General features: G+C 34.5%; 2 protein-coding genes across 3 annotated transcripts; both read left to right on the top strand.

The window, feature by feature from the left end:
- Positions 1-2241: 2241 nt before the first annotated feature.
- Positions 2242-19225, top strand: LOC105221793 (mitochondrial basic amino acids transporter). 2 transcript variants are annotated; one of them, XM_011198905.4, is made up of 4 exons: positions 2242-2266; positions 14991-15087; positions 16215-16676; positions 17813-19225. In XM_011198905.4, exons 2-4 carry the CDS (start codon positions 15054-15056, stop codon positions 18442-18444), a joined length of 1128 nt encoding a protein of 375 aa, XP_011197207.2. In that variant the 5' UTR covers positions 2242-2266; positions 14991-15053; the 3' UTR covers positions 18445-19225. The 2 variants fall into 2 exon arrangements, with proteins under 2 accessions (XP_011197207.2, XP_011197208.2); XM_011198906.4 differs by lacking the exon at positions 2242-2266 and adding an exon at positions 10285-10939.
- A 1320-nt stretch (positions 19226-20545) lies between these two features.
- Positions 20546-27502, top strand: LOC105233689 (coiled-coil domain-containing protein 40). Its single transcript, XM_049446211.1, has 6 exons — positions 20546-21760; positions 22703-22845; positions 22913-23472; positions 23532-23676; positions 26278-26486; positions 26564-27502. The coding sequence occupies exons 1-6, from the start codon at positions 20856-20858 to the stop codon at positions 27362-27364; spliced, it is 2763 nt and encodes a 920-aa protein (XP_049302168.1). The 5' UTR covers positions 20546-20855; the 3' UTR covers positions 27365-27502.
- Positions 27503-27944: the final 442 nt, after the last annotated feature.

Here is a 27944-nt window from a genome sequence, read left to right as displayed (position 1 = left end):
AAATAAACACACACAAATATATTTCTATAAACATATCTAGACGTACTATATATTGTTTAACGTAACGGTTCTTTTTTATTACATTATAGACACACAGTAAAAGCCGAAAAAAGCAAGAGTCAAAATAAAGCTCTTTATTAAAACTAAGCCTGTTTATGGCAACGATGATTAACAACAACATAGCCAGGCTCACATTTTGGCTCCAAGGTTAAGACACTTTGAACAAGCAAGTCTTCTGAATTCCCGAAACTGTTGTTATAATTTGTTTGTGGTTGCTGTATCGGGTGTTGTTGGTGTTGATGATGAGGATTTTGTTGTTGTTGTGGCAATGAATATACCCCCATACACAACAATATAATCACTAAACCACAAATAAAGTTACGCATCTTCAATTGTTTTTGTTTGCCGAAGCGTTTGCAGATAACCCGAAGAAGAATACGCCGATAACGCTTCACGTACTACTGAAGATGCGCAAGTAACTCGACTGAATGGTCTTCCACGACTAAGCTTTTAGACGAGCGGTCAGCCAGCTAACATATTTAAACAAATAATGTTTGGGTTACCACATATTTGTACTTTTTTTGGACTATATTCTTTTTAGTGATTTTTAAAAAATATTTTGGCGAAGAAAATTTTTAATAAATGCTAAACAGGGATATTTGAACTAGATTTAGTTGAAAGATTACTTTAAATATTTTTTATAACTTTATACCGTTAAAAGTCGATTTCGCTAGAAAAAGTTGAAATACTTTAACTTACAAAATCAAACCAATTTACTTGTCGTTGAAAGCCACTAAAGAGGACCAAATAAAAATCCGGAATTGAGCTCGATTTTGATACCGCCCAAAAATCACAATTACACAGCATTTCGGAAATAATATAAACAATTTATTGAAATTGCCGTTTACGTTTTAAATTTGGATTTTGAACTCGAATACTTATAGACCAGATTAGTTAAAATCCATCGGAAACGATAGATAAAATAACAGAAATTAAATGTAAAATAATTTACGGGCGCTCGAGAAAATAAGTGGGGGCGTGGTTGAATTTTTAAGGGTTAATAATGGTTTATCTCCACTTCCATAAAAACTATGACTCCTATAGAAAAATATACATACATATATCGCAATTTTGTAGGTAATGGAAAAGTCTATAACTTTTGTATATATGTATACATAGTATACTTATTTCACATAACCTCAAAATTTATATGAAAAATTCAAACAACCAAGATTTTGGGTTTTTATTTTCATCTATTAAATAAAAATTTTCCTACACGAAATTTGGTCAAAACTTACTTTCTTATCTCCCAAACTATATACTTATAATTTCACGCACATAAAAGATAATTTCAAGTACATAAAAGATGATTCCATTGATTTCCAATTGCCTTACTCTTCACAGTCTTCTATCCGATATTTTACGATATTTAACGGTATCTAAGGAAAAAAATATAATGCTTGTTATTGTTGGACCACCCTAATACATAGGTATGTATTTGTCTTTTTTTTAATGATCATGAAAATTATAGGCATTTTTAAGTGCTTGCGGGATTTTTTTTAAGCTCAATACTATATTATGACTATCGTGTCAGCAAGATACTGGTTAAACCACTTTAGTAATCGAATAAATAATTTACGAACGTATAATATGTAAACGATAGTCGTAAATTTTAGCGAATTGTATTTTAATTAGAGCAGAGATCCATCAGCTGATGTATCTGCTTCTTAGTTAATATGTCGATATACATAAATGTATACTTATATATATTATTATTATATATTTTTACTATACAAAGCTTTAATTTCTTATCTTTCAAGTTCTTTCTCTCAAGTCTAATGAGCGAAGTTTATCATTACTCACAAAACCCCAATCAGACGAACTTTTGATAACACTCCACATTGATATTTTCTCCTCTTTTTATTCCCCTATCAGATAAGCTTTTCTCGATATATTCTTTTCATTTATGACAAAGCAAAATCTTGACTATTCAATATTTTAAATATTTTTAATTTACCCACACCTAAGCCAAAAATATTTTTTTTTCGTTTTCCAACTCTGCTCCTTTATTTTACCTAAGACGTTTATATATTGTCATTTGTTTCTACATTATGATTGTTTTTCTTTTTATAAACAATATTATATTTCATTTTTTCAGTGTTTTATTAAAAGACGTTGCTGTTCAATTAAAAGACGGTGAAAAATTTGGAAACACTCCGAAATGGGGACAAATCCATCGCTCTGCAAAATATACAACCTGAAAGAGGTGAGTTTCAACAAATTTCTACGGGATATGTAAAATTGCAGTTATAGATGTCCTCTGCAGAGGATTGAAAGTATGTTCACAAGTGGGTTTAGCTGTTGTTTTGAACCATATAAATAGGTTGAATATAAACTATAACAATAAATAGGTATACAATTTACTTCCGAACTCATGAAAGGGCAAATAATATCAAGATGTGAAAATACAACCAGTAAAAGTAGTAATTTATTACTCTTCAGTCATCTACTCATGTGTTTGTCTTACGTTTTGGACTCGACGATTCGAAAATTAGCTTGGGTTTAATTTTTCGAAATTATTGAGTACGACTATCATCATTGGGAGCGAACAACTTTGCTGTTGTCATTGCTCCAATTCAACCTTTATCGATAGACGATTGAAATCCCTCTTCTAATTGCCTATAAGACTTAAATATGAATACAAAAAAAAGCTAAGAACATTTAAGGGAATAGATATCGTTGAAGGATTCATAGTTACTAGGAGAGGATCGGAGAAAGTTTGTTCTTAAACATCTTCCACTACAGATACAGACATTGGTATCACAAAAATAAAAACTTAATATTACTTTTCTGAGCTGTTTTAATTTTTTTTAAATCGACTCAGTCCTATTACTTTCCGGACAAATACTAATGTGATCAAATTGAAAGGTGAATTTTGTCCATTTCATTTCCGTCAAAGTAATCCCCTCCCGCTGCAATACACTTATGTATGCCAACGAATTTTCCAGTCATCATAGCACTTGGAAAAATCCTCCGTCTTGATGGCCATCAGAGCCTTCTTAGATTCAGCTTTTATATCCTCTATTGAGTCAAAACGGTATCCTAGGAGTGGTCATGTGAATTTGCTGAATAGCCCGAAGTTACACGAAGGTAAATCAGGCGAATTCGGTGGCTGCGGCATGATATTAGTTGAAAATGTGGCGAAATGATCACGAATAATCAATGCAATAAATTCAAACATAGTAAAAATCAATGAATTCAATTTTAGAGCCTCACAAAACAACGCTATCTCAAATACTAAAGACAATTCTGATGTGAAATATAGCATAGATGTCACTAAAAGTACTACCAACTTACAGAAAAAAAATTTACCAATTAAAAAAACACACGAAGTATAAATTAAAAATTCATCTTTTAATTTGATCACAGTCTTATATTTTAACTTTAATCTGTTTTGCCGATTTACGTCGACAAATCTGAAGAGTAAGCGAGATAATATGAATTTTGGCTCGTATTTAAAAAAACGCGAAAATAAATATTTTGAGTCAGGAAAATACTAAAAACTTCATAGGACTTAAAAATTAGTTCTTTCGAGGGAAATGGAAAATTTTTGCCTTCGATTCATATATTAGTTTCAGCACAAAAATTTTCCAGCAGGGGTTTTTTTTAATTTCTAACACATCGTATCTGGGCTATTTTGAAGCATAATTATAGGCGCGCCGTAATTTAATCGAAAGGAAGCTGAAATAAGTATGTATTTCTGATACTAAGCAGAATAGACAAACTTTTCTATAATTATAGTCGTTTCTATATATTTCTTAATATTTAGTACTTTAATATCGAATTAAAAGAAGTATTCCTTTTTTTAAATTCTTAAATTTTTACATGTTATTTTTAAATTTTTTTCCTTTAGACGGTGTTTATTTAAATGTACTATTCATACACATAGTATTTGTATGATTGTGCGAACATTTTGTCCACAACTAAAGAAATGTCCGCAAGACCTCCAAAGGTTTAAAAAGTCCACAGCAGGAACTATAATATGGGTTCAAAAAGTGAGTGAAAATTTTCTTGGTTTTAGACCCATTCACCGAACGTGCGACGCACTAATAGTCGTTCGACTTCAATTCTTGTACGGGTTGGATTTTGTAAGCCCCCTAAATCAAGAAGCTTTCCCGAAAAATCTTCCATAAAGTGGATAGGTATATGTAGCTCCAATTGTTGGGTGCGGTAGCTAATAGACTCATTCGGGTCTTTATGAATTATCTGCCTTACAATAGTAATAGCGTCTTCGGTGCGCGCTGTAAGACTTGTCTGACAATGTGCATTATCCACAAGAGTAAACGTGGTGTGAAACCCATCCATGGTTGCTCCGACTCTGCTGAGCGATTGCGCTTGCCGAACCATTATTTTGGTAATAAATTTTTCTCGATTTGCAACGTTGCTTTGGAATAAGTCTGAGTATAAATCTAGTAACATCTTTAAGAAAGACCAACTCTGAATAAAGGATTGCCTCATTGCAAACTACACATCTAAGAAGTAAAGAAGCACTAAATACGAGTGTAACTGATATAACTTCAGGTGCATAAACGATTTTATATATTTTAGGAACAAATGCGCACCGTTATTAGAAAAACAGACACCATCAATTTGATTATAATAACTCACACATTGGCCGATATATGCGGTATAAAGTCAACTGGAAGTTCGAAAATTTTTCTATTAAGGATTCTTTCCAAATTCTGTCAAGAAGAAGTCGGGGTAACATTATATGTATACCAAATTTGGTCGATATCGAACGAGCAGGTCCTAAGATATATCTTTTCTCCTAAATGTGGGCGGTGCCACGTCCATTGTCCATTTCTTACCCCGTCTGCTATAAAAATCGCTTGCATCATCCCAGGTGTTAAATTCAATGCTTCTGGAGTATTTATAGTATTTATTGATTTGTCGCGTTTAGTAGTTTTTAACGGGTACGTTATATGGGGAGTGGGCGTAGTTATCACCTAATTTCATTCAATTTAACAGTGTCAGTTGAGGTTTTCAAGGGATTTTTCCTGAGCGAATATTCTACTTTAAGTGGTTTAGGAGATAAGTAAATTAAACCTCTTAGAGAGCGGAAACACCGTATTTTTATTTTATTCCGCCCATCTAAGAACTCGTCCTAACCTTTTTGCAAAGAATAGACGTGTTTCTTCTTCCAAGTTCCATTAAAATATCTTCATTTTTACCCAAGTTAGAGCTTGCACAGACGGATTTCAATTCGTCCCATCAACCTGATCACTTACAAATTTATAAAAATAGACCTTTTTTTCAAATTCCCAAATTTGTCATGTACGTATGTGCAGGTTTTATCCGGAAAATAACAGGACCGATTTTCGCACCGACAGGATTCGGTAGCGGGCGTTCCTAGCTAACGAACGAGCGGCTAGTCAGTTATTTCCGAGCACCTTAAGAGTCAGGACAAACATTTTCGCGCGACGTGTTTCTGTGAGTTGTGCAAGTCGAAAATGCAGTGTTCGTTAGAGCAGAGGTACGCGATTAATTCTGTGTAAAACTCGGTAAATTTGCGACAGAGACGTTTGATATGATCAAGTAGGCTTACCCAGATGTTTCTTTAGCAAGAAATGGTGGGTTTCGATGGCACCAGGCCTTTTTGGAAGGTTGGGAAGAGGTCGCTGATGAAGACCGTGCTGGGAGATCTGCTACTTCGACAAACACCGACAATGTGACTCCTGTGCGCAAAGCTTTGAACTCAGACCGTCGACTATGTATTCGTTTAACTCTCAAAAGGCCGATGAAAGGCAAGAATTTTGAGGCGACAGAGGGGATCCAAGCAGCATGCCCCAAGGCTCTCAAGGATATGCCAGAGAATGCCTTCCGTAGCGCCTTCAATGCATGGAAATCGTATATGAGTGGAGATCAAGAATGATAGAAACACTCTATCATTCTTGAGTGAAGATGAACCCTATAATACGCATTAAATCATGAAATACTTTTGCGTATACGCTTTCACTTGTTTTGCTACAAACGAGCCTTCGTAAATATCAATTAGGCTCATAAAATCTTTGCTATCTGTGGGGTCCATTAAGATTATTTGGCAAGATATTGTCTTGACATCTCACTTGTGTAAATAAATCTGACGTTTATTCATTTACTTATTCATATTTAGTAAACATTTAGTTCAAGGCCAAGTTTCGAAATATTACACACTCAGGATTTGCGTAAGCAATTCGAAAATAGGCACAATTAATACACACAAATTTACATACTAACAACTTAAAGGCCTATATTCGTTCACTATTTGCTGTTATGCTACCAATTCTTATCTGCTAATAAGAACAAGTCATATGCAATATCACAATTTCTTTCCAAAATACTTTATTGAAATCGAGTTAGCTGAGGAACATTCCCGAAACATCCTATAACTTAGGTACCCAAACGAATATCGATATCTTTCGAGTAATAGTTTCGTTAAGTTATGTAAAACCAAGACACTTGACTACCTACTAGTTTTATCTAAGATTCATCAAATTTGGCATGTTTGGTAAATTTTAGACATTCTAGGTCTAAATCCAGGCCAACAATGTTTAATCTGTTATCCATTGTTACTAACTTCATACTTTTTTATGGGAATTTCTGCATACATTTTTCTGATATCTGCAATTCTTCCACAATGTAAATACACACATCTTATTTGACTCGAATCCAATCGATGCAAAAAATCTTTGTTTCCTTATAGACTATTAGCTTAGTTTAAAACAATTGGGTTAGATTTGAAATTCCTGATTTCAAAATCGCGAAATTTAAAATCGTAAAATTCAAAATATACATCTCACATTCTTAAAACATGCTATCCCCATAGTCGATCTAACACAGGGGGCTTCGAGTTCTTTCGCGTTGTGCTAAACTCATAATTGGCAGGTTAGGTTGCGCTTAACTTCTCTTGACTTACGAATTTTGTGTTTGGAGATTGAATTTTTGAGAATTTTGAACCTCTGCCATGATAATATTTTCGGATGGTCTAAGGCTGGCAAGTACATTGGTGAAAAGGCCTTCTTAGTAAACTCCACCTCCAAATTTCCAACTTACATAGAAGAGTGAAGAGATTCAATAATTCTTTCAACTTTTTTCTCTTTATCTCCTTTCAAAGCCTTCACACAAAATCATATATTTTATACCATATATGTATATAAATAATATCTTTATAAGTAAACAGAGCTAAGATTTGAAAAATGAAATCTCAAGAAATCTACAATTCATGCTATATTTTTAAGGCTATATAACTATATAGAAATCAAACCAAATTAATTATTTACGCGTCAATTTCTAACAGTCTTCGGATGTATATGTAAACATATATACAGATGTGTATGTGTGCGCATGTGCCACTGTATTTTCAAATGTCGTCGTTCTGTCACCAAAGAAACTTTGCAAATTTTAGCTACAAAAGGTTATCAGCATCAGCAGCAAACAACAGCAGATCTTCATTTTTACTAATGAAATTCTAAAGAGAAATGCGCTTATCAATTTTGATTATACGCTTTTCACAGCTTTCAGTGTTTTCTATTATAAAACCTTCGTAGTGCGTTTCACGAAAGCTGATTTCTATCTAGAATGGCAGGTGTGATTATCTTAGATTCTTAACTTATACATATATATATTTCAATATATATATATGTATATATGTAAATGAACTACATATAAAGAAGCACACGAAAGTTTCCGGAAAACTTATTACATTTTTTCTAAGAATTTTTTAGTCAAACACTCTTTTTACATCACTTTATACAATTGTCTTCCTGCTTTTTCTTTATCCCCACTTTTAAAAGCTATAGAAAATGAATCTGAAACTAATGACATGGCAAATACCTCAAGATACAATTTTGCAACACTTTTTCTAGCCGTCCTTATCCCTGCAACTCTACGCCGGGAGTTTAGTTTCCCAAGTTATTTGTATCTTATCAGAACAGACCATTGATTTCAGCCTCTTGAGCGTAGTCTAACAAGTTGATGAAGGTGGTCAATTGACAGGCCGATTTTTTGATATGATTCGAAAACTACAAGTAGTGTTAGGAGTGTGGTGCACTCCGACCGGCCAAACTGTCAACAAGAAACTCTTAAAAAGAGGCCGGAATTATGGGTGACAGCTCTTGGTTTTTGCACCACGATAATGCGCAATGATTCTTCGTGAGTTTACCGCCAAAATTTCGACCAATATCGTGCCGCAATCAACGTGTTTGCCTGATTTAGCTCCATGTACCTTCAGCAAACTCAAACGACCGCTCCGGGGAAACCGTTTTGAGTCAATTAAAGACATTAAACGTAAATTGCTACACGCATTGAAGACTATTCCTGAAATTAACTTTAACCACTTTTTCGAGAATTGGAAAAAACCTTTGATTACTTTGATAAGGACGACATAGATTTTGAAGAATGAATTAATAATTTAAGAATTCTTCTGGTTAGGCGATTGATGCGTTCAAAAGACATGTTTTGGAGATACCCCAATCAGAGTGACAAAAGTGCTACCGTCAATTGTGATATAGATCTAAATGGAGAAGATTTTGAAAAACAATACGCGACTTTTCATAATTCTAATTTGTTTTTGTTCTCTAATCCCGAAATATAAAAGGCAACCCACGTATCTAAACAGACTAATTATAGGAAACTGCTAAAAGCAAAAATCATGATCTTTATTGAATGAAGTCGACACCCAAAATGATCCACCAACTTTCACTAAAATTAATTGTGAAATTTTTCTATTCAATTACAACTAATAAGGAGCACCGGTTCTAACGAGATATTCAATCAAAGCCCGATGGAGGAGAAAGTGGCTAGATGATTCCTCCTTGTCTGCCTTCATACAGTTTTGGCACGGAACATCGACAAAATAATTTGCGTATTGAACAGTCCCTAGACCGGACATCTACCATTGCGGCGCGATTGACTTTGCTAAGAGAAAATATTTTAGAGAAACTCTTACGGTCAACTCTGCGTCAGAAGGATGTCGCAGTCGCACAAGTTCTGGTTGTTGACCAGCTCTTGCCGAGCGCACTGGGGGTCCATACATCCAGTACGAAAATTCAAGAGGACATCGGAAAACCCACTCGCTTCCAATCGAATGGAAGGCGGTAAGGCGATCCTGCCCAGCAAGCTCATCAGCTTTGCAGTTTCCGGCGAATCCGCAGTGACCGGGCACCCATACAAATCGAATATGGCATAGAATCACTATATAACTGAACGATCGGAATCAAGAGCTTGTAAGAAAAGCTTTTTTCATTTAACGAGATATCTCCGAAAAAAAATTTTCAGATCGAATTACTCTAGCATAAAGCTGCCATACAAACAGATTGATCAAAATCAAATTCTTGTGTGGTAACTTTTGTTTTTGTGAAGGTATTCTAACTCTCAATGCAACTAAAATTAACGTACTTGCTTTATACATTTTCCTTTAACGAAAAGCTATTGATCCCTCTTAAAAATGAGTTAATCCTCACTGATCTGACGCTGTTCTTTCACTGTTCTGCATTGCTATGGACCATGGAACGCCGCGTCAAAAACTTACGTACCTACTACGTCAATATTTTGTAATTTTCCACTATCAGTTTGTGGAAAAACAACGATCATTGATACTACCGCGGTCTGCTTAACATATATATGCACATATATACAAACAATCATAAGTCGATCAAGTGAAGCCGTTGCTGATGAAAATGCCTACACTGTGAGAAATTAAAAGACAAATTTTATTTCAGTTTTCATTATATCTAAAAACTATTTATTTACTACTAAAATTTTAAAATCAAAAACTAAAATAAAATAGTTCTCTAGTTTCACTTATTTAGTCATACCCTTCAAGCACATCCAACGCTCTTATTATATGCCTTAATACTTGAGCTGTAGGCATAGAAAGTAAAAATCTCTCAAAATCAAACTTGCAGATAGAGATTCTCAAAGATCTTTCTTTGCGCTCCAATAGCGGTCACACACATTCCATAAGCCTATATATGAAAATATATGATACATATGCTTACCCACTGATAACCTCAAAATTCGAACTGTAATTAAATTATGAAGGCTTCAACAAAATATAGGCATATCATTACCGAATGCTAATTTCTATTTTTGCGCGCTTCATATTTCTCTGTAAGTTTTTCCTGTACTCCTTGGTGCTTATCAGTGGCAAAGTCGAACTGCGAGAGCGAGTTCTTTCGTTCTAATTGAATTGTGCGCATCTTCGTTTGGCGTGGTTGGGCTTAGCGATTAGCGTACAGGCTTTTAAGTACGCCTAAAGCTTGAGTTCGCTTTCAGCGCTGCGACCATATGCTTTGCGTTTACAATATTTAAAATGGAAATATATATTACCTACAGTTTTGGTGCGGCGCTATATTGCACGAGCCCAATTTTGGTCTCATATTCGCTAATCTCTTCCAAACCGCTGCGGTTGTGTCCTCCAAGAAAATGAAACTATTGACTCCGAAATGATTTTAACAACAACAAATGCATGTAGTTTAATCAAATCTTACGAACTATCAGTTTTATGCGGAAAACAATTCGGTGATAATAAGCGTTAAGTTCGGCTTTTTACAAATAGAGCGTTTTTTGCGTTTTTTTCGTCTAATGAAAACATTCGAAATCCAGCTTTGACGGAGAAAGGTTTAATTTTGAGTAATTCTATTATGACATTAACGGTTTGTGTGCACATGGGAATAACGGAAATTATTTCAACAGTGATAAAATGGAAGTTGTGCAAATAGTTATGCGCAAATAATGAAAAATATTAGTAAATAATAAATAATTGATAATAATAATATAAAGCAAGCCAACAAAACATATAAAACAACAACAAATAACTACTTCTACTTTTGAAAAAATATATAATAAATGCGTAACTAGATTTAGTAATAAAAACAACTAAAAGTAACTGTGAAAAAAGGTAAATATTATAGCAGTTGCATATGTGTTGGTTTAAGTGTGATATGATAAAAAACATAAAAAACGCTTATTGTGTTAAAAATCGCTAGTTCAAATATGGTGTACTAAAAGTATTAATTTTTTCAAAAAAAAGAAACATATTGTTTACAAAAAATAATAATTTATAGTAAAATGTGTACCTATTTAAATTGTCTTTCCAATACAATAGAACTATATTTCCAAAATAAATTATAATATGTCTAAAAATAATTATAAAACAAATTTTTTTTTTTTAAATAAAAATAAAATACAAAACGAACCATAATTTAAGGAGACATTTGAAAATAAACTTAAATATTTTCAAATATCTAGGCATTAAACATTATAATAAAAAGTTTATTAAAAAAACATTTATAATAACAAATAAAAAATAAAATAGACTATATTTACAAAAAAGAAAAAAGTAAAACATTTAAAATTTTGTTATAAATAACAATTTATTAAAAAAAAATATTAAACAAATTATAATTCAATAAAATATTTGAAAATAAATTTAAAAATTCTAACTAAAAAATTTAATAAAATATCTAAACATCTTAATTTCTTAATGTTTAATGTTTAGGTATTTTATTAAATTTTTTAGATAGAATTTTTAAATTTATTTTCAAATATTTATAACAAAAAGTTTATTTTTTTATAATAGCATATAAAAAACATTTATAATAAAATTAAAAAAAAGTAAACATAAACATAAACACATTTAACAAAAAAAAAATATTAAAAAATTTAATAAAATATTTGAAACTATAGTATTGTTTTTATAATACAAATGATAAACCAATAAAAATATGCTAATAAACACTACGCCTCAGAAAGTCTGTGAAAGATAAAAAAATTATACATAATTTAAAACCGTGCTTTTCAAAAAAGTTTAAAAGAGGAACAATTTATAAATATATATTTTCTCAAACTAATGTCGCTAGCAAAACATAATTTTCATTTTTCCGTTAATAACCTTTTTTTATAAAAATTTTAAATTTTATATACAAAAGCTATTAAACAAAATTAAAAAAATAAAAAAAAATTTATAAAAATTAAAAATTTTGTGCCCAAAAGCAATTAAAAAAACTTATAAATAAAGAAAATATTAAAAAAAATTATTTCTAATTGAAATACAAAAATCAAAGACATTTTATATTAAAAATAAATATTTCATATTCAAAAAGAATTTGTAATCGCAATTAGTGAACTACAAAATAGAATGGTGAACTACTGATAGAACTCTTCCCTCAGGAAGCAAATTTCTATTTTAAAATATGGATAAAAATAATTTTTTTATTATTTTTTTAATAAAAATATGCGACGAATTCAATAATATGTATCTATAAAACAGTGATTTAAAAAACATTATTTTTCCAAAAAATATACGATTCTTTTATAAAACATATTTGATTAAAAATGTTAATTTTTTAAACAATTGAAAACAAAATTAATATTTTTAATGAATTATAGGAACACTTAAATATTTTCAGCGTCACTAATACTACAGTTTAAGAGCTATCCTAATGCTAAAAAAATTTTAAGAGCATCCTCAAAAAAACAGAAACAAAAGAGCAAAATGAAATTAACGGCAACTAAATTTCACGAGTGAAATATACGAATAAATGCGTTATCAGGCATTTTGACCTCACATTGGGTCAATAAATGTGATAGTGATTGGAAATATGTTTACTAAGCAAATAATAAATAATTACATAGTTATGTCACATTTTTGTTTGAAAGCTGGCATTTCCGTCAATCGTCATATTAAGGGTATACACGCAAATTCCTAAAGATAGTCACGTGATTTTAAGGGGTATTTACACCAAATCTGTAACTAAAAACACAAATCATAGATTCGAATAAACCATTATCGCAGAAAATAAAGAAAAAGAAAAGAAGCTTTGAGAATGGAGAAGCAACTGGACTAAGACACGTATACCACTTTAATGAGTAATTCAAATATTCTATTAAATTAAATACTTCCTCGTAAAAGATTTTTTTTTTTTCAAGATAAGAGAGCTCAAGCATAGCGAAAGTTTACACAGCGAGAGCTCACACAGCAAATCGAAAAAATCTATTCTGGATTTATACAGTTGAAGTGGATTAAAATTTTGTTATAATACCAAATAATTTCACACCCCAAATATTATATTTGTTAGCATTGCTGACGGATAGAAAAATCTTTAGAACTGATAAGGTCAAACATTTTCGTTTTTGTAGCGTCTGTTGTTATGGGGAAATTTTCCAAATTGTCTATGTAGCATATTTGTTAGTATATTTATACATATTTATATAGCAATTTTGTTTTTTTTTTTCAAAAATTAAATTTAACACATTCAGAAATTTTTGGACTCATTAAAAATTGCTTATCATTTTCACCGGCTTCACTGATAGCGGACATTATAAATCAAGATGAAATAATTAATGAACTGAATGAAAAATTGTTTTCTTTTGGTTGATATTTGTTGGTAGTAATATTCAAATTTTACACGGAATGTGATGCACTCCGAATTCCTTCCGACCGGCCAAACTGTCATATGATATTTCATATCAACAAGGAATACGATTTGAGTGTTATGTCTCGTTTTCGCGAAGCTATTCGTAAAAAGAGGCCGAAATTATAGGCGGATAGTTCTTGGTTAAAGCACCATCGCATACTACATTCATTCTTCATGAGTTTTTTCGCCAAATTTTCAACCAATATCGTGTCGTAACCAACGAATTCGCCTTATTAGCTCTATGTTACTTCAGCAAACTCAAACGACCGCTCCGGGGAAATCGTTTTGAGTCAATTAAAAACATTAAACGTAAATCCCTACGCGCATTTAAGACTATTTTATTGACTTTAACAACTGTTTCGAGAATTAGAAAAAACGTTGGCACAAATGTATTGGAGACAAAGGGGATTACTTGAAGGGGGTATTCTAGTCTAGAAATTTGAAAAAATTGATTTTTTTTTTATATTTCGATAGTTTTGATATTCAAAAATATCTCCTTAAAAGGATTTTTCAAAACTCAAATTATTTTCAAAGTTATAGCCATTTTAGTGAGCGAATATCGTACAACGGTTGAGCGAATATCGTATAACATAAAACTTTAATCGCGTTTTTCTCGAAACTACTATTTTCAACACTTCTGACATGATTTCTCAAGTTCTAATGAACCGATTAACTTGAAATTTGGTGTGGACCTTCTTTATATATCTCTCTATGGTTGGAACTAGGATTATTAAAAATTTTGATTTTTACTATTTTTAAAAAATTTCGATCTGTGCCAAAAAACGGGCAAAAAATTCAAACAGTCGCCATTTACTGAAAATTTTTCTTTTTTTATTTATCCTAGTTCAGACGATAGCGGCATTTGTACTGATTAAACATTTTTTTTTATTTTTTTCGGATCACCCAAAGTGTTGGAATCGTGTCAGGAAGGGCACCCCCTTATTTTCAACCCCCGCCACGCCACCACGCCGCAATTAATCAAATTATCACAAAATTTATTTTTTTTATTTTTTTTTGCATTCTTAAAATATCAATAAATATCTGATAAAAAATTGGATATTAAAAATGTTCTTAGCTTTTTTTATTGGACTTTAAAAAATGCCGTTAAATAGCATTTCTAGACTAGAATACCCCCTTAAGGTGGACGACATACATTTTGAATAATAAATTTAGAACAAAGTCTTACTATTTTTTGCTCATAGTCGTATGTATATTCTGCCAGATATACCGACTTTTTCTTTTTCGGTTTTGAATTTTTCTATATGTATACGTCGACATAATATTACGGTATATAAAAAATATGTGATTTATTATTTTTCTTCTTATATGAGTCTTTTATTTGGACATATTTCTTTATTCTTTGAATGTTTAATTATGTTACATAAAATATTTACTTCTTTATTAAGAGTTCGAGACAATCCTTAAGACATAATGATCTAATTACCAATAATATTCTAGATATATAATATATAATTACACATGTATAAATATTCTTATAAATATATACACTATACATATTGATTCACATTTCAGACTCCTCCAGAGAGTGCCCACTTACAGAATTTAGTTCCTGTAAATAGAGCACATCTAGTGGTCATGGCGTTCGATTTTGTAGCAGGTTGCCTCGGTGGTAAGTACGCAATACGTAGTATTCAATTATACTTCAAAAAGAAGGTGTACCAATAGGTCTGAATAACCCATTAAGTGAATTATTAAAAGTTTACAGACATGGGAACGTTTGGATGACTTTTATTGTTAAGCAAATTTATGAAAATATCGACTAAAACTAATCATGATAACTATCTTATTCTAAATTATAGTAGTCTTGGCAACGCAGAAAAGCATCATAACGAGGTGGTCGATGTATAAATAACATAATAAGTGAGACATTATTAGCCTCTTAATTAAAATAAATGCCAATCGCTTTAAATAACCATTTAAACCTATTAACATATATATTATCGTTAAAACAAGATCCAATGGCTCTTATTTACAAATTTAACTGCATTACCTTTCGAAACATGGAACGAAACATGGCCATAAATCCATTTGGGAAAGAAATTTGTCTTGCGCAATGAAACTTAGTTTCAAATTCATATTTTACGAATAGTGAATACACTAAGAAAGTCCAGATGACTTATTTATCCATCTAAATGGGATATAAAGTGAGTTATTCCCTAGTAAGAAAGGCGGTAGTTAAATCACTAAACTCATCAATCCAAAGGTCCTCTTGGGCAGATCACATGTATTTCTAGACATATTAGCCATTATCAAGACTGAACCAACTAAAGATGTCACTATATATGGGCTTTATATACATATATTGGCTACAAAGAAAAATAAGTCATGGATTTTATGAAACAATCCTTCAGACAAAATGACTCCCCCATATCTCTGATCAGATCGAACTGATCTAACATAAAAACCTATTAGGATCAAGAATGCAAATCCTAGTTGAAACAATAAACAAAATAAAAAAGCAAATGACTAAAAAGGCAAATAACAAAATTTCCCTTGATTTCTCTTTGTTCCCTTTAAGCACGTTTATCCCGACAAAATTTTTAAAATCGTTAGTTATTTTTTTTTGAAACGTGCTCAGGACGGTATCTTCGGGATCAATGATCCGTATGTATTTAGCGTTTGCTCCCAGTGGTTAACAAAACTTCTATAATCAATTAGAAACCACGAGTTACAATTCAAAACTGATCTCGTGTTTTTATTTTCACTACAAATTTTCTTTTTCGATTTTTTTTTCAGGCTGTGCAGGTGTTTTAGTCGGTCATCCATTCGATACAGTTAAAGTTCATCTACAGATGCAGGATGTTAAGAACCCTATATATCGTGGCACCTTTCATTGTATATCGTCGCTAGTTCGTACGGATGGCGTGAAAAGTTTATACCGCGGCATGTCCAGCCCACTGATGGGCATAAGTGTTGTTAATGCCATAGTCTTTGGTGTATATGGCAATGTACAGCGACAAATGGTGGACTCAAATTCATTATATTCACATTTCATAGCTGGTTGCGTGTCGGGTTTTGCGCAGAGTATAGTGTGTTCACCAATGGAATTGGCTAAGACGCGTATGCAGTTACAACATATGGATCCAAAAGCACCTCAATATAAAAGTCCAATTGAATGTATAAGGCATATAATACAGACAGATGGGTTTAAGGGTGGTTTTCGTGGTTTGGGAATGACAGCTCTCAGAGATGTGCCAGGTGAGTAAATTGTATTTTCAAGTGGTTGTATTATTCGAACTAATTCTACGAAGATAGAGCATGGCTAATAAGTATTATTATTATTCGACAAAGTGGGTAAGAGCTTCTGAGCCTAAAGTATGCAAACAGGGGGTTATACAATACAAACGCTAGGTCAAGTATTGGAAATGTGCATTAAGCCTGTAGGACAACCAAGCAGATGTTAAAACCCGTATAGTTCCCTCCCGTGAGGAGGTTACATGTAACCGAAACGGTTCCCTATCGTCTCTATGCGGCCAACTCGGCACTGTATCTCAAAATTTATTTCTACCGCTCCGATAACAAAGTTAGTTACTGGCAAAATAGGGCTAAAAGCGGTATAAGCAAACTCATAGACCAAATCGAGATGCACTGAAACGTTTGAAAGCATAGAACGATCTCAAGCAGATCTATATCTGCAACTCCGAACTCAGTTTCGAAGAAAATGTTTATTCTATTATATTTACAAGAAACCTGCTCTTTACCAAGAGTGGAAATGTTAATAACGTCAGATGACTAGTTACCCATCTAAAAGGGATGGAAAAAGAGTTATTACCTGTTTTTTTTATTATGGATGTGTTAAAATATAAGTAAGACAGCAGTCAAATCACCAATCCCATCAATCCGTAGATGTAGTGCACTCTCTTCTCCTCTTAGGTAGATTACATGAAATTGTCATGGTAGCCAAATAGCCAAATGGCTTTTATATAATAATCCTACAGACGAACTGAAAGTCAACTTCCTCAGACCTATAATCCGATCGACTCAGCGTAGGATAAGATTTTAAGGCGTGATTTTAATAACGAGCTCAGATAGCGTGAGGGGATCGTAGATCATTTAATGTTATGTTTAATCAGATTGACCTCAACATGGATATGAACTTATGAATCGTAAGTTTACTACCGGCCGAGCTTAGATAAATACTCCATTGTTCCGAACTCAAAAACAATCTGAAAGAATCGTAAGATAGTTTAATATCAACTTTATTTTAACGTCGTGACATAAGCACGTTACACAGTTCAACGAGATAAAATTCTCAAAATAATACATTAATAAAATTTCAACCATCCATAGTTATGTTAAGAAAGTTATATTAACAATTACCTTTTCTTCTCAAGGTTTCGCCGCCTACTTCGTAAGCTACGAATGGTTAATGTCGTTAAAAGAAAAACCTAGCGTCCCACACGCTCTAACTGCTGGCGGCTTAGCCGGTATAGCTTCATGGCTTGTATCCTACCCCACAGATGTAATTAAGACACTGTTGCAAGCAGATGGTATGAGTTCAGCGCCCGTATACAAAGGCGCCTGGGATTGTGCGGTCAGAAATTATAATAAAGATGGACTGCATTTCTTCTTCCGTGGTCTCAATTCAACCATTATACGCGCGTTCCCCGCGAACGCCGCCTGTTTCTATGTGGTCGCTTGCATTTTGGGTCTGACAAAGCGTGCAAATTTGGATATGGAATTACAGACAACGGATCAGTTGGCCATATCGAGGGTACCCATATCGGCAGAGATGCCCTTATCTTATCTGCATCGATATGACAAAGAGCGACATGAAGTGCGTGAGAAGCGTTATACGATGGTGAAAATTTTACAAAGCCTAGGTGCCTTCAACGAAGCCGTCTGTCATTCGGAAATCGAAGATTTAGCGCATGAATTTTATCCAGAAAATGATAATGATTTTAAATATTATGTTTTCGAAGATGAACGCATAAAAATAAGAGAACTTTGTGGAGATAATGATTGAGAATGCCATATAAAGTCCGTTATAGCTGACTAGTTGCATTTGTATATATAACACTATATATGTATGTATGTTTGTATGTATGTATGTATGAATAGTTATTGTACATATGTATATTTATTTATATACAAAAATACGTAGTGCTAAAGCATAAAATCATCTGTAGTTAGGAATTATGTAAATTAATAAATGTGAAATAGACTAAAATGCCAACATTTCTACAAATGAACGCATTCATATTTTGAAGTTTTATAAATGGAAAAGGGCAGAAATAAAATATTTTACTATGATAAACAACAAAATCATTGTATTCGTCTTTAAATATTGCAGATTTATAATACAACGGGTGATTCTAGTAGAGATACTTTTTTCAATAGCATTTTTTGATAGTGAGTCGTGTCAATTCCATCATTATTGGATAATATTCTAATGTTCGACCGAATAGACCACGTCCAGCACGCAGTGAAGAAAATATAGCAGCGCAGCTGAGAGTGTACAGGAAACCCGTGGAGAGTCGATTTGGCGCCATTCGCAGCAACTCGGACTGACGTATGGAACGACTTGGCGCATTTTACGTCGAGATATCTTGTACAAGAATTGAAGTCGTTCGACCTACCCAAGCGACATCAATTCGCTCTATGGGCTCTTAAAAAGTTCCAAAATGATCTGTGTTTTCTAGCCAATTTGTTTCCAGCGATGAGGCCCTTTTTTGGCTCATTGGGTATTTAAGCAAGCAAAATTATCGTATTTGGGATGAAGCGCAACCTAAAGAGATTAAAGAGTTTATTCAGAAAAAAATTAGTTTGGTGTGGTTTGTGGGCCGGTGGAATCATCGGTCCATATTTCTTCACAAGTGCTGCCGGTGCGAACGTAACCGTCAATGGTATCCACACCGTATCGCACCGTAATAACCGACTATTTGACGCCCAAAATTGAAGCTCGTGATCTCTGTGACTTTCAATTTCAACCAGACGGTGCCACTTCCCACACATTGCATCAATCAATGGATTTTGATTGAGAGAACACTTCGGTTGCAAATAATTTCACGTTTTGGGTCGGTTGATTGGCCACCTAAATCGTGCGAAATCACACCGTTAAACTTTTTCCTGTGGTGATTTGTAAAATATAAAGTATATGCGGACAATCCTGCTTCAATTTAGGCTTTGGAGTAATTCGTGTAATGACGTGTAATTCACCAACGACCAGTCGAAATGCGCGAACGAGTCATCGAAGATTGGACTCAATGGATGGACCATCTGAGAAGTAGCCGCGGCCAACATTTGAAAGAGATAATTTTCAAAAAATAAATTCCAAAAAACGTTTACCTTCTTTTCTATGAAATCGAGATGTTGTGTGTCGATCCTTCTTTCACGGGTCTTTTCCAAGATTTGCAGCAATTTGAATATCTGCTCAGTTGTTGATGTTCTATACCTAAAGCCACACTGATGAAGCTCGATAGAGGCTTACATGCGATGTTGAGGAAGCTTATCCCACGGTAGTTGATGCAGATTGTGCGGTCTGCCTTTTTGTGGATTGGACAAAGCACACTTAAATTCTAATCGTCGGGCATGCTATCGTCAGACCATATTCTACAAAGAAGCTGAAACATGCTCCTTATAAATTCTACGTCGCTGTATTTGAATAGTTTAGCCGGCAATCCATCGGCCCCCGCCGCTTTATTATCCTTCAGACGGTAATTGATATTCGAAGTTCTTTCAATAAACAAGAAGAAATGAAAAAAATTGAATTATAAAGAAATGAGAGAAAATCTTACAAAACCATTATAGTTTCATGAACTGTAGGCATAAATATATATAAAATCGATCTTACATCAAGGACAACAAATACAAATTAATACGGTCTACCTCTTCTACTACTTTTTAACGGTGATATCAATTTGATATATTTCTAACATCGAAAGAATAAATCTCAGTTGGTTTTACAGGCCACAACGCTTCTAAGCAAATTATTTTCCATCCTTTGTTATAAAAATCGCTTGGGATAACGCTTAGTCCCTCCAGAAAACTTCCTTTCCCGACCTTAATTAACGCAGAATACGTGTGAATAATGACCCAAACACGATGCGGTAGTTACGTATAACCATGCAAGAATTGGTATAAAAACGCAAACACTTGGAAACATGCTCAAACCTTTGCGTACGAAAAACACTCAACTCGTCGCCTTCGAGCTCTATGGCAACGAGCAACTCGTACTGGGTGCTGTTTATCAAATAAAAATACTTTAAATTGAATTTCCAAAGCAACAAACTGCAATATCAATCGCTTTACAGAAACGAACGAGAAAATATATTTTTCAAGACGCTTACAATTTGTGTGAAATATTAACGCTTACAAATAAATACAAATATTTTATATAAGTCTACACGGAAAGAAAAAAATCAACCGATTGCCAATATGATAAGTGATGAAAATCAAACCGAAAATGTAGCACAGCCTGCATCGGGGGTCGATTCCGGACCCGAGCCGCGTTCGGAGTCCGAACAGGAGCGCGCAAATGATACGCATTCCGAGTGCGATTTTGCACGCCTACCAGAACCACCGAAGCCCGAGGAACCGGAACCAGTACGCTTAGCACTCCTGCCACCGGACCACCCACTCTTACAGAAATTCCAAGCAAATTTAAAGGACTATCTTTTGCGTACGAAGGAACAGCTCAAGAATGAAATCGCCGAGATCAAATATCAATTAAAGCTGAAGGAGGCGGCACGCGAAGAACAAGGCGCCAAACTTTATGATCTGCAACAGGGTATTAACCGGCAAAATGAACAGTTGGAAGATTATGTGCAGCAGATACAAACGAACATGCAGAAACGTGTGGAAATGGAGAGTGAAGTGACGCAACTCAAAGCGGAGTACGAGCAGCGTTTGCAAACGAAAAAGGAGCAAAAACAAAAATACAACAAACGCATGGTCGAATTGGAGAATATGAACACGTTGGAGGGGCACATACGCAACTGGGCCGATGAGGTGAAGGACGAAGTGAAGAATGCCAAGCGTATTGTGCATCGTGATACACAGTTGCAAAAGCAACTGTCCGAGGACAAGAAGAAATCCGATATGCTCTTCTATCATCTGGATGTGGAGGTGAAGCGCAAGGAACATGAAGTCGAATTAGTGCGCAGCGAGTTGCAAGATATGCGCGATATAACCGATGTGCTCAAGACGAGCATTAATGATGCCAATACCGACTTGGAGGTGCTGCAAACTGAGCACAAGCGCTTAACACAAGCCTGGAGTGAGGTCATTGTAGCCATACAGCATCGTGACAAAATACTCTATCAAGCGCAACAATCTATGGGGTGAGTTATAAGTTTACATATATTATACATGTGTACAAGATATAAAATTTATAAGAAGGCTCTAGAATTTTTTTATTTGGCCTGCTGTCGGTAATAATATAGTAATGTGTAGGAATTCGAACCTTCTTAGATATTTTGTCAAACTGCTTCGAATGGTTTGATATCTTCCGAAAAATAAAGAACTCTAAAGAACAGAAAAATTTGAAATTGAGTAAAACTCTACAAAAATTTCAAAGTACCAAAGTAACTCAAAAAAGTCATCCTTCCTACTGCGCTCGCATACGTCAGATTCAATGGAATGCGCTCAGTTGACGTTTGAGTCATGTCCTGTTCAGTTGCCCACTAACGTTTCCTTTGCACAGCAGCCCTAGCGTACTGCCAAGTATTGCCCATAATTCCATAATAGATGGTTGGGTCACTCAGGGTTCTACACTCCCAGGTATAAATCTACCGATCTCCTTTCACTTCTCGACTTCCTTCTGAACAATTCGTAGTTAAAAAGCTGCCCAATCCGAGCCGTTATCCGTCCCCGAAAAGTAAGATAGGTATATAATAGTTCTAAAGTTGTCTCTCACGAGGACAGTGCGTTCAGAGCCAAACAGCGCGTAGAGGGAGTCTTTTCAAGCAACACTCAGAGACTTTCCATGATTTTAACGGGACGGAGGCAGTTGCGACATTAATTCACCAGCTATGTCTGCGAGTGTCACCCCAGCATACTCAGGAGGTAGAATGTCGAAACCAAAAGCTGCTCAATTTTAGCAATCGCTGAAATCGGTCCTTTATAGCATAAAACTGCCATAAAAGATGAACGAACAAAATCTTGTCCTTGTATAGAAAACTTTTTATGTGACGAGCTATACTTTATTTGTTCTGCTAATACTACAGTTTCTTAGTGAAATTGAGCTTTAAAGCAATATGTAATTTAGTACCCTATATTTTCAGCAAAGAGAAAGAATCTATTACACTAAACACAATGAGTATTGAGTCAATTAAAAAGCAGATAACAAAGGAGACAAAACAAAACGAAAAATTGGAATCTTTCAAATCGCGACTACTGGCCGATTGTGGAAATCTTAAACGTGAATGTGAGTATGAACAGAATTAGTAGAGACATTAAACTGCAGCTGAACCGCCTCTAATGTTCGCCCTCAGGTCAAAAACAAGCAGAGACATTGCTCGGACTGCAAGTGAAACTCGACGAACTGCCGCTTTGGTTGAAACAAAACGAGAAGGATTTAATCGAAGCAAATCGTGAGGGTACCAATTTGGAAACCGAATTACGCAGAATGCAATGGAAGAGCGATAAACTATATGCCAAGAAATATCAAATGGAAGAGAACATGCTAAAATTGGCGCAAGATCAATTAATCACCGACAAAGCTAGTCAATATCGCTTGAAACTTTTGCGCGAAGCACAGGAAACACGCAGGGGTACCGAACTAAACTTGGCTGTAGTTCAAAGTCAACTCTCAGACACTTTGTTGGATACGGAGCGTTACCGGGGCATATTAGTGAAATTGAATCAAGATAACGAGGAATTAGAAAAGAAATTACATAGTGTGGATCACAATGCCGAACTGATTGTAGCCGAGATGCATGCGTTGGAAACACAAATCGATATCAAAATGAAAAAGATTGATCGCTTATCAAGTCGCCTGGAAGAAATAAATCGCATGGGCGAGGAAGCGGCCAACAGTGTGCAGACAAAGAAGGCACTTAAATAGTTAAATTATTATAAAAAAGTCGATTATGTGGGTATCTTTGATTACAGATAAAGATATTGGAGCGAGGCATATTAGCCACCGAACAGCAGATACGAGAGCTTCAGCAATTCTGGTTGATGATGCAGAATCACTATGTTAATCTATCGGAAAAGCGCAATAATCAACTTACTGAAATACAGGTCACCCAAAAACGTAAGTACTGATAAGACGATATCAAAATATTGTTATATTAGTGAATAGAGAAGAGGTTTAGTAGGGAAAAGGCTACTATCTCAATCTATGCCGACGGGTTCAAAATGTACTGAGGTGTAGAGATAAGGGTACCTCTGAGGATATTGATATCTCTTTCCAGTGGCGTAACTATAGGGTGGCAAGTCGGCAAAATGCCACGGGCCCCCAGCCCAAAGGGGCCCCCGGTCAGAGGAAATCTCAATTCCCAACATTTATTATTACACAAAAACATTACTTAAGTAAAAAAAGGTTTGTCTTTAATTTATTTGTTACCTTCTTAGTTGCATACACAACTAAAAAAAAAATAAACCTAGGTATTAAACTTTCAATGCATTAGTAAAAAAAAAATTTAACCCAGTTTTAGAAAAAATGGTCAAAATTCAATTACTCGTAATAATTTCGGAAACATGTGTGGACAAACATACATCAAAAATGTGTATATTGGTTTACATTCATATTCACTGGGCATGTCTCAGGGTGTCTCGCTGAGACTAGGTATACTGCCGGCATTAAAATCAGTGTTGCCGTTTTAGCGCATTTCGCGCTAGATAGCGCAATTCTAGACTCTTCAGCGCTTTTTTTTCTCAATACAATGCGCTAAAAAATATTTTTCGGAATCTAGTAGAAAATTGTAAAAATTATTGACGATCGTAAATTTAAGCCAATAAGTTAATTGTCAGAGCCGTAAAACTTTAGGAAAATAACGAGCTGGGAATTCCCCAAAGGATTTAGTATTCCCCGACCACAATGTTATTGATGCGTTTAATATTTTGTCTTTTTTTTTACATTAAAGTGTTATGTTATGACTGTCTCTGATTTTACTAACAGAGTTCAATTCTTAAGAAAAATTGCCACACTTTTATGTTGCCTGAACACGATTTGAAGAAAATGACTAAAACTGTAAAAAAAGAAACGGCATCTGGTGAAGGCACACCAACCGCACCCGAACGTAATGATGACCAGAAAGATATTCAGTTATTTAATTTAGTTGATTTTGATAAATGTAATAATGGTTAAATAAATTCACATAAAAACACATCTTCTCTTATTGCCATTAAAAATTCACAGCTAAAATTTAGCGCAATTTTGAAATGAGTTTGGTGTATTTTTTTCTTTCTCAAACGGCAACACTTTTTAAAATTTATGTTGGTAATACTTGCTGATGCTTGGGGAATCCCCGATTCGAGTTTGTATATATGAAAAACTCCACTATTGTATTACGCAAGAACTCACCAAGCAATTAGCAGTTTATTGTTGTAAGAATTGGTTCCTGAAGTGTGCACTGCATTTCTGTTATTTCTCACCATTCCTGTAACTACGGCTAGTGCCGAGCGATCATTTTCAAAACTGATATTGATAAAAACTTATTTAAGAAATTCTATGGGACAAGAAAGGTTAAGCAATTTGGCTATTCTATCCATCGAAAATTCTATGGCCCGAAATTTGAACTTTGATGATGTCATTAACACTTTTGCTGAACAGAAAGTCCGAAGAAAGGAATTATAATAATTAAAATTGTGTACTTAAAATAAAATTGTGATTTCAGTTCAATATGTACTTTAAATTAGGTACCTTTAATTAAAAGTGAATAATTAGAAAATCAAGAAATTATAATTATAAAGTTTGTATGTACCTACTTCACGTAATGATTTATTAGTTAACTCTTACAAATAAAAGTGTATAAATAAATATTATAAAATAAAAAATACTATTTCTGTTAGTTCAGCTTCTTTATATATTAGGGAAGTGGGAGGGCAGGGGGCCCATTCGATGAATTTGCCACGGGCCTCGAACGGTATAGTTACGCCACTGTCTCTTTCTCTCGCTATCCGTCTACCAAACTCAGGTAACATCTTCTAAGCGGAAGTACTAGGCATAGGAAAGGCCTATGGAGTTATACTGAATAACTACGGGAGGGCACAGAAAGATACCATATACACAGACAGTCAGGTGGCATTGCTAGCCTTATCGTCGTCAAAGGTTAATTCCCACGTAATCAACAAATTAAGCTCACTGGCGAGTTCATTGGTCATTTACAGAACATGCGTTAAAAATGAGCTAGCGACAATACTTGCCAGCTGCAAAGTCAAATGGATTAAATAGACTGTGCTACATTTCCTCTGTAAGTGTCCAGCTCTAACACAAACCCGACATCCATTTCTTGGAAGCCATCACAAGATATAGTCGACAATTAGAACGGTCCTATCTCGGCTTATCTAAAGTTAATTTTTTACTTTGACCTCAGCTTGCAAACCGGTTTACTTATACTCATTCAAACAGTTATTTGGCTGTCATTGAAAATTATATCACTGAGGGTTCGTTTTCTGCAGCGGACGCAAATTGGATATCTGTGGCTGTGTGTTTCCTCTCGCTGATCTTGAAATTTAGTTTATTGTAGGTAGCAATAGAATGCGGATTCCAAAAAAGGCACCGGTTCACATACACAGACAGATTTTCTCAAGATCAACTATTATTGGTCGACAGACCATCCTTAAATTGGAAGAGATTCTAATCACTCGCTTCCACAAAAATTTTAATCGTGATTTTTAATGATTATTTCAGAACTCAGAATAATTAAACAGAAGTCGCTGAAAATCGATGTAGATCTTGAAAAGCAGGAAGAGGCTACAAAAGAACTCGAACACGACATACAAATCTATTTGACCAAAGTGGAACTCTTAAATAAAAAAATGTGTAATGCACGCCAACAGCACGACAACGAGGAGAACGAATGTCAGATGGAGCACAATGAACTAGTACTCAAGTTGAAGGTAAGTCACTAAGAGACATACTCAAACCTATATAATATAAGACATGTTTTACTGATGCCTCTTGAAAACATTTTCAGGATCACGAAATGAATGTTTTAAATATGGAAGCCGAAATTGATGAGCTGCAAGATGAAATCGATCATTACAAAGACTTGGTGCTGGACAAACATCGCGAATCATTGTCATGGGAGACCAAATATAAGCTAATCGAAGAGACGCTACGTTGGCGCAAAGACGAAACGAGTCTCACCAGTGAAATCGGCAATATGAAATCGGAGATACATCGCATGAAGATACGCTTTCAGCATTTGGCGCGCGCACAAGAGAAGCTTGCACAAGATTTGCAACACGGTGTGGCACATCGTGAACATATCTATATAGCTGCGTCGGCAAAGAAGCTTGCCGAGGTAAAAGCGCAGCGCATCAAGACTGGCATTTCGTCACAGCAAAAAGTTATCGACTTACGTAATCGCTTAAAGAAAATTCAAAATGAGATTAGTGTTATTAGCGATGAACAACTCGTAAAGGTAACACGTGATAACGAACGTATCCGTGCCGATCTAACGCGTTTGTATGAGGACATTGAACGCGAGAAGGCGCTTGACGAGGAACTACGTCAGAAGATTGACGATAGCCTTTTGTTGAAACATTACAATTTAGAACGTATCGTACGCAAACAGAATCGCGCGAAATCGTATCGGCGCTTAGGCTTGGGCACGTCTTCCCCGAAGATACGCTCTGAAACCACATTGAATCAACTGGTACAAAAGCAAATGGAAATAAATGATAATCTACTGGAGGTGGTACAAATATTGAACACCGAGTTTCCAGAAAAGAAAAAATTCTTCGCCAAAGTCACACAAGTTCTTCGTGATTAAGTATGTGACGTCAAGTTAACCAGGGTATAGGTTTCAATATATTTGTTTTAATTTTTGTATGCACTTTTGGCACATTTGTATTCAACATGATTTGGAAATATATTTTGGTCATTATGATTTCTAAAAAATTAACTGTAATTTAACTTTAGAATAAATTATGAGTATATAATAGAAATATTTAGCTTGGAGATCAACGGATAAGGTTATCATCACGAATGCATTTCTCATCAAATCTGAACTTTTTTGAAGATGATCTCTTTCGAATCTTGGCCGCGGCTACGTCTCAGTTGGCTCATCCGTTGAGCCCAATTTTCGATGATTCGTTCAAGAGTTTCAACAGGTAACTGGCGAATGGCACGCGTGATATTTTCCTCCAAGGGCTGAATCGAAACGGGATTGCCCGCATGAACTTTAGACTTTAGAAAAAGAAATTTGGGTCGATGACCATTAGAACTGGATCACAAACCACTCCAATGCATTTTTTTTTCTGGATGAAATGGCACCTTTTGAACCTCTTCAGGTTGCTTTTGGTACCAAATGAGGTAAATTCGCTTGTTTACATACTCATTAAGCCAGAAAT

The sequence above is a fragment of the Bactrocera dorsalis genome, chromosome 1 (assembly GCF_023373825.1).
Source record: "Bactrocera dorsalis isolate Fly_Bdor chromosome 1, ASM2337382v1, whole genome shotgun sequence".
In the NCBI taxonomy this organism is placed as follows: Eukaryota; Metazoa; Arthropoda; class Insecta; order Diptera; family Tephritidae; genus Bactrocera; species Bactrocera dorsalis.
Note: the sequence above shows the minus strand (reverse complement) of the source record. Positions and strands in the feature narration are given on the sequence as shown.

What these genes read in the sequence shown, in the direction of transcription:
- LOC105221793 (XM_011198905.4), top strand. Translation starts at nt 15,054, where the DNA reads ATGGCGTTCGATTTTGTAGCAGGTTGCCTCGGTG. An exon ending in TGTAGCAGGTTGCCTCGGTG is followed by an intron (nt 15,088 to 16,214) that starts GTAAGTACGCAA and finishes TTTTTTTTTCAG; the next exon opens with GCTGTGCAGGTGTTTTAGTC. An exon ending in AGCTCTCAGAGATGTGCCAG is followed by an intron (nt 16,677 to 17,812) that starts GTGAGTAAATTG and finishes TTTCTTCTCAAG; the next exon opens with GTTTCGCCGCCTACTTCGTA.
- LOC105233689 (XM_049446211.1), top strand. Translation starts at nt 20,856, where the DNA reads ATGATAAGTGATGAAAATCAAACCGAAAATGTAGCACAGCCTGCATCG. An exon ending in CAAGCGCAACAATCTATGGG is followed by an intron (nt 21,761 to 22,702) that starts GTGAGTTATAAG and finishes CTATATTTTCAG; the next exon opens with CAAAGAGAAAGAATCTATTA. An exon ending in TGGAAATCTTAAACGTGAAT is followed by an intron (nt 22,846 to 22,912) that starts GTGAGTATGAAC and finishes GTTCGCCCTCAG; the next exon opens with GTCAAAAACAAGCAGAGACA.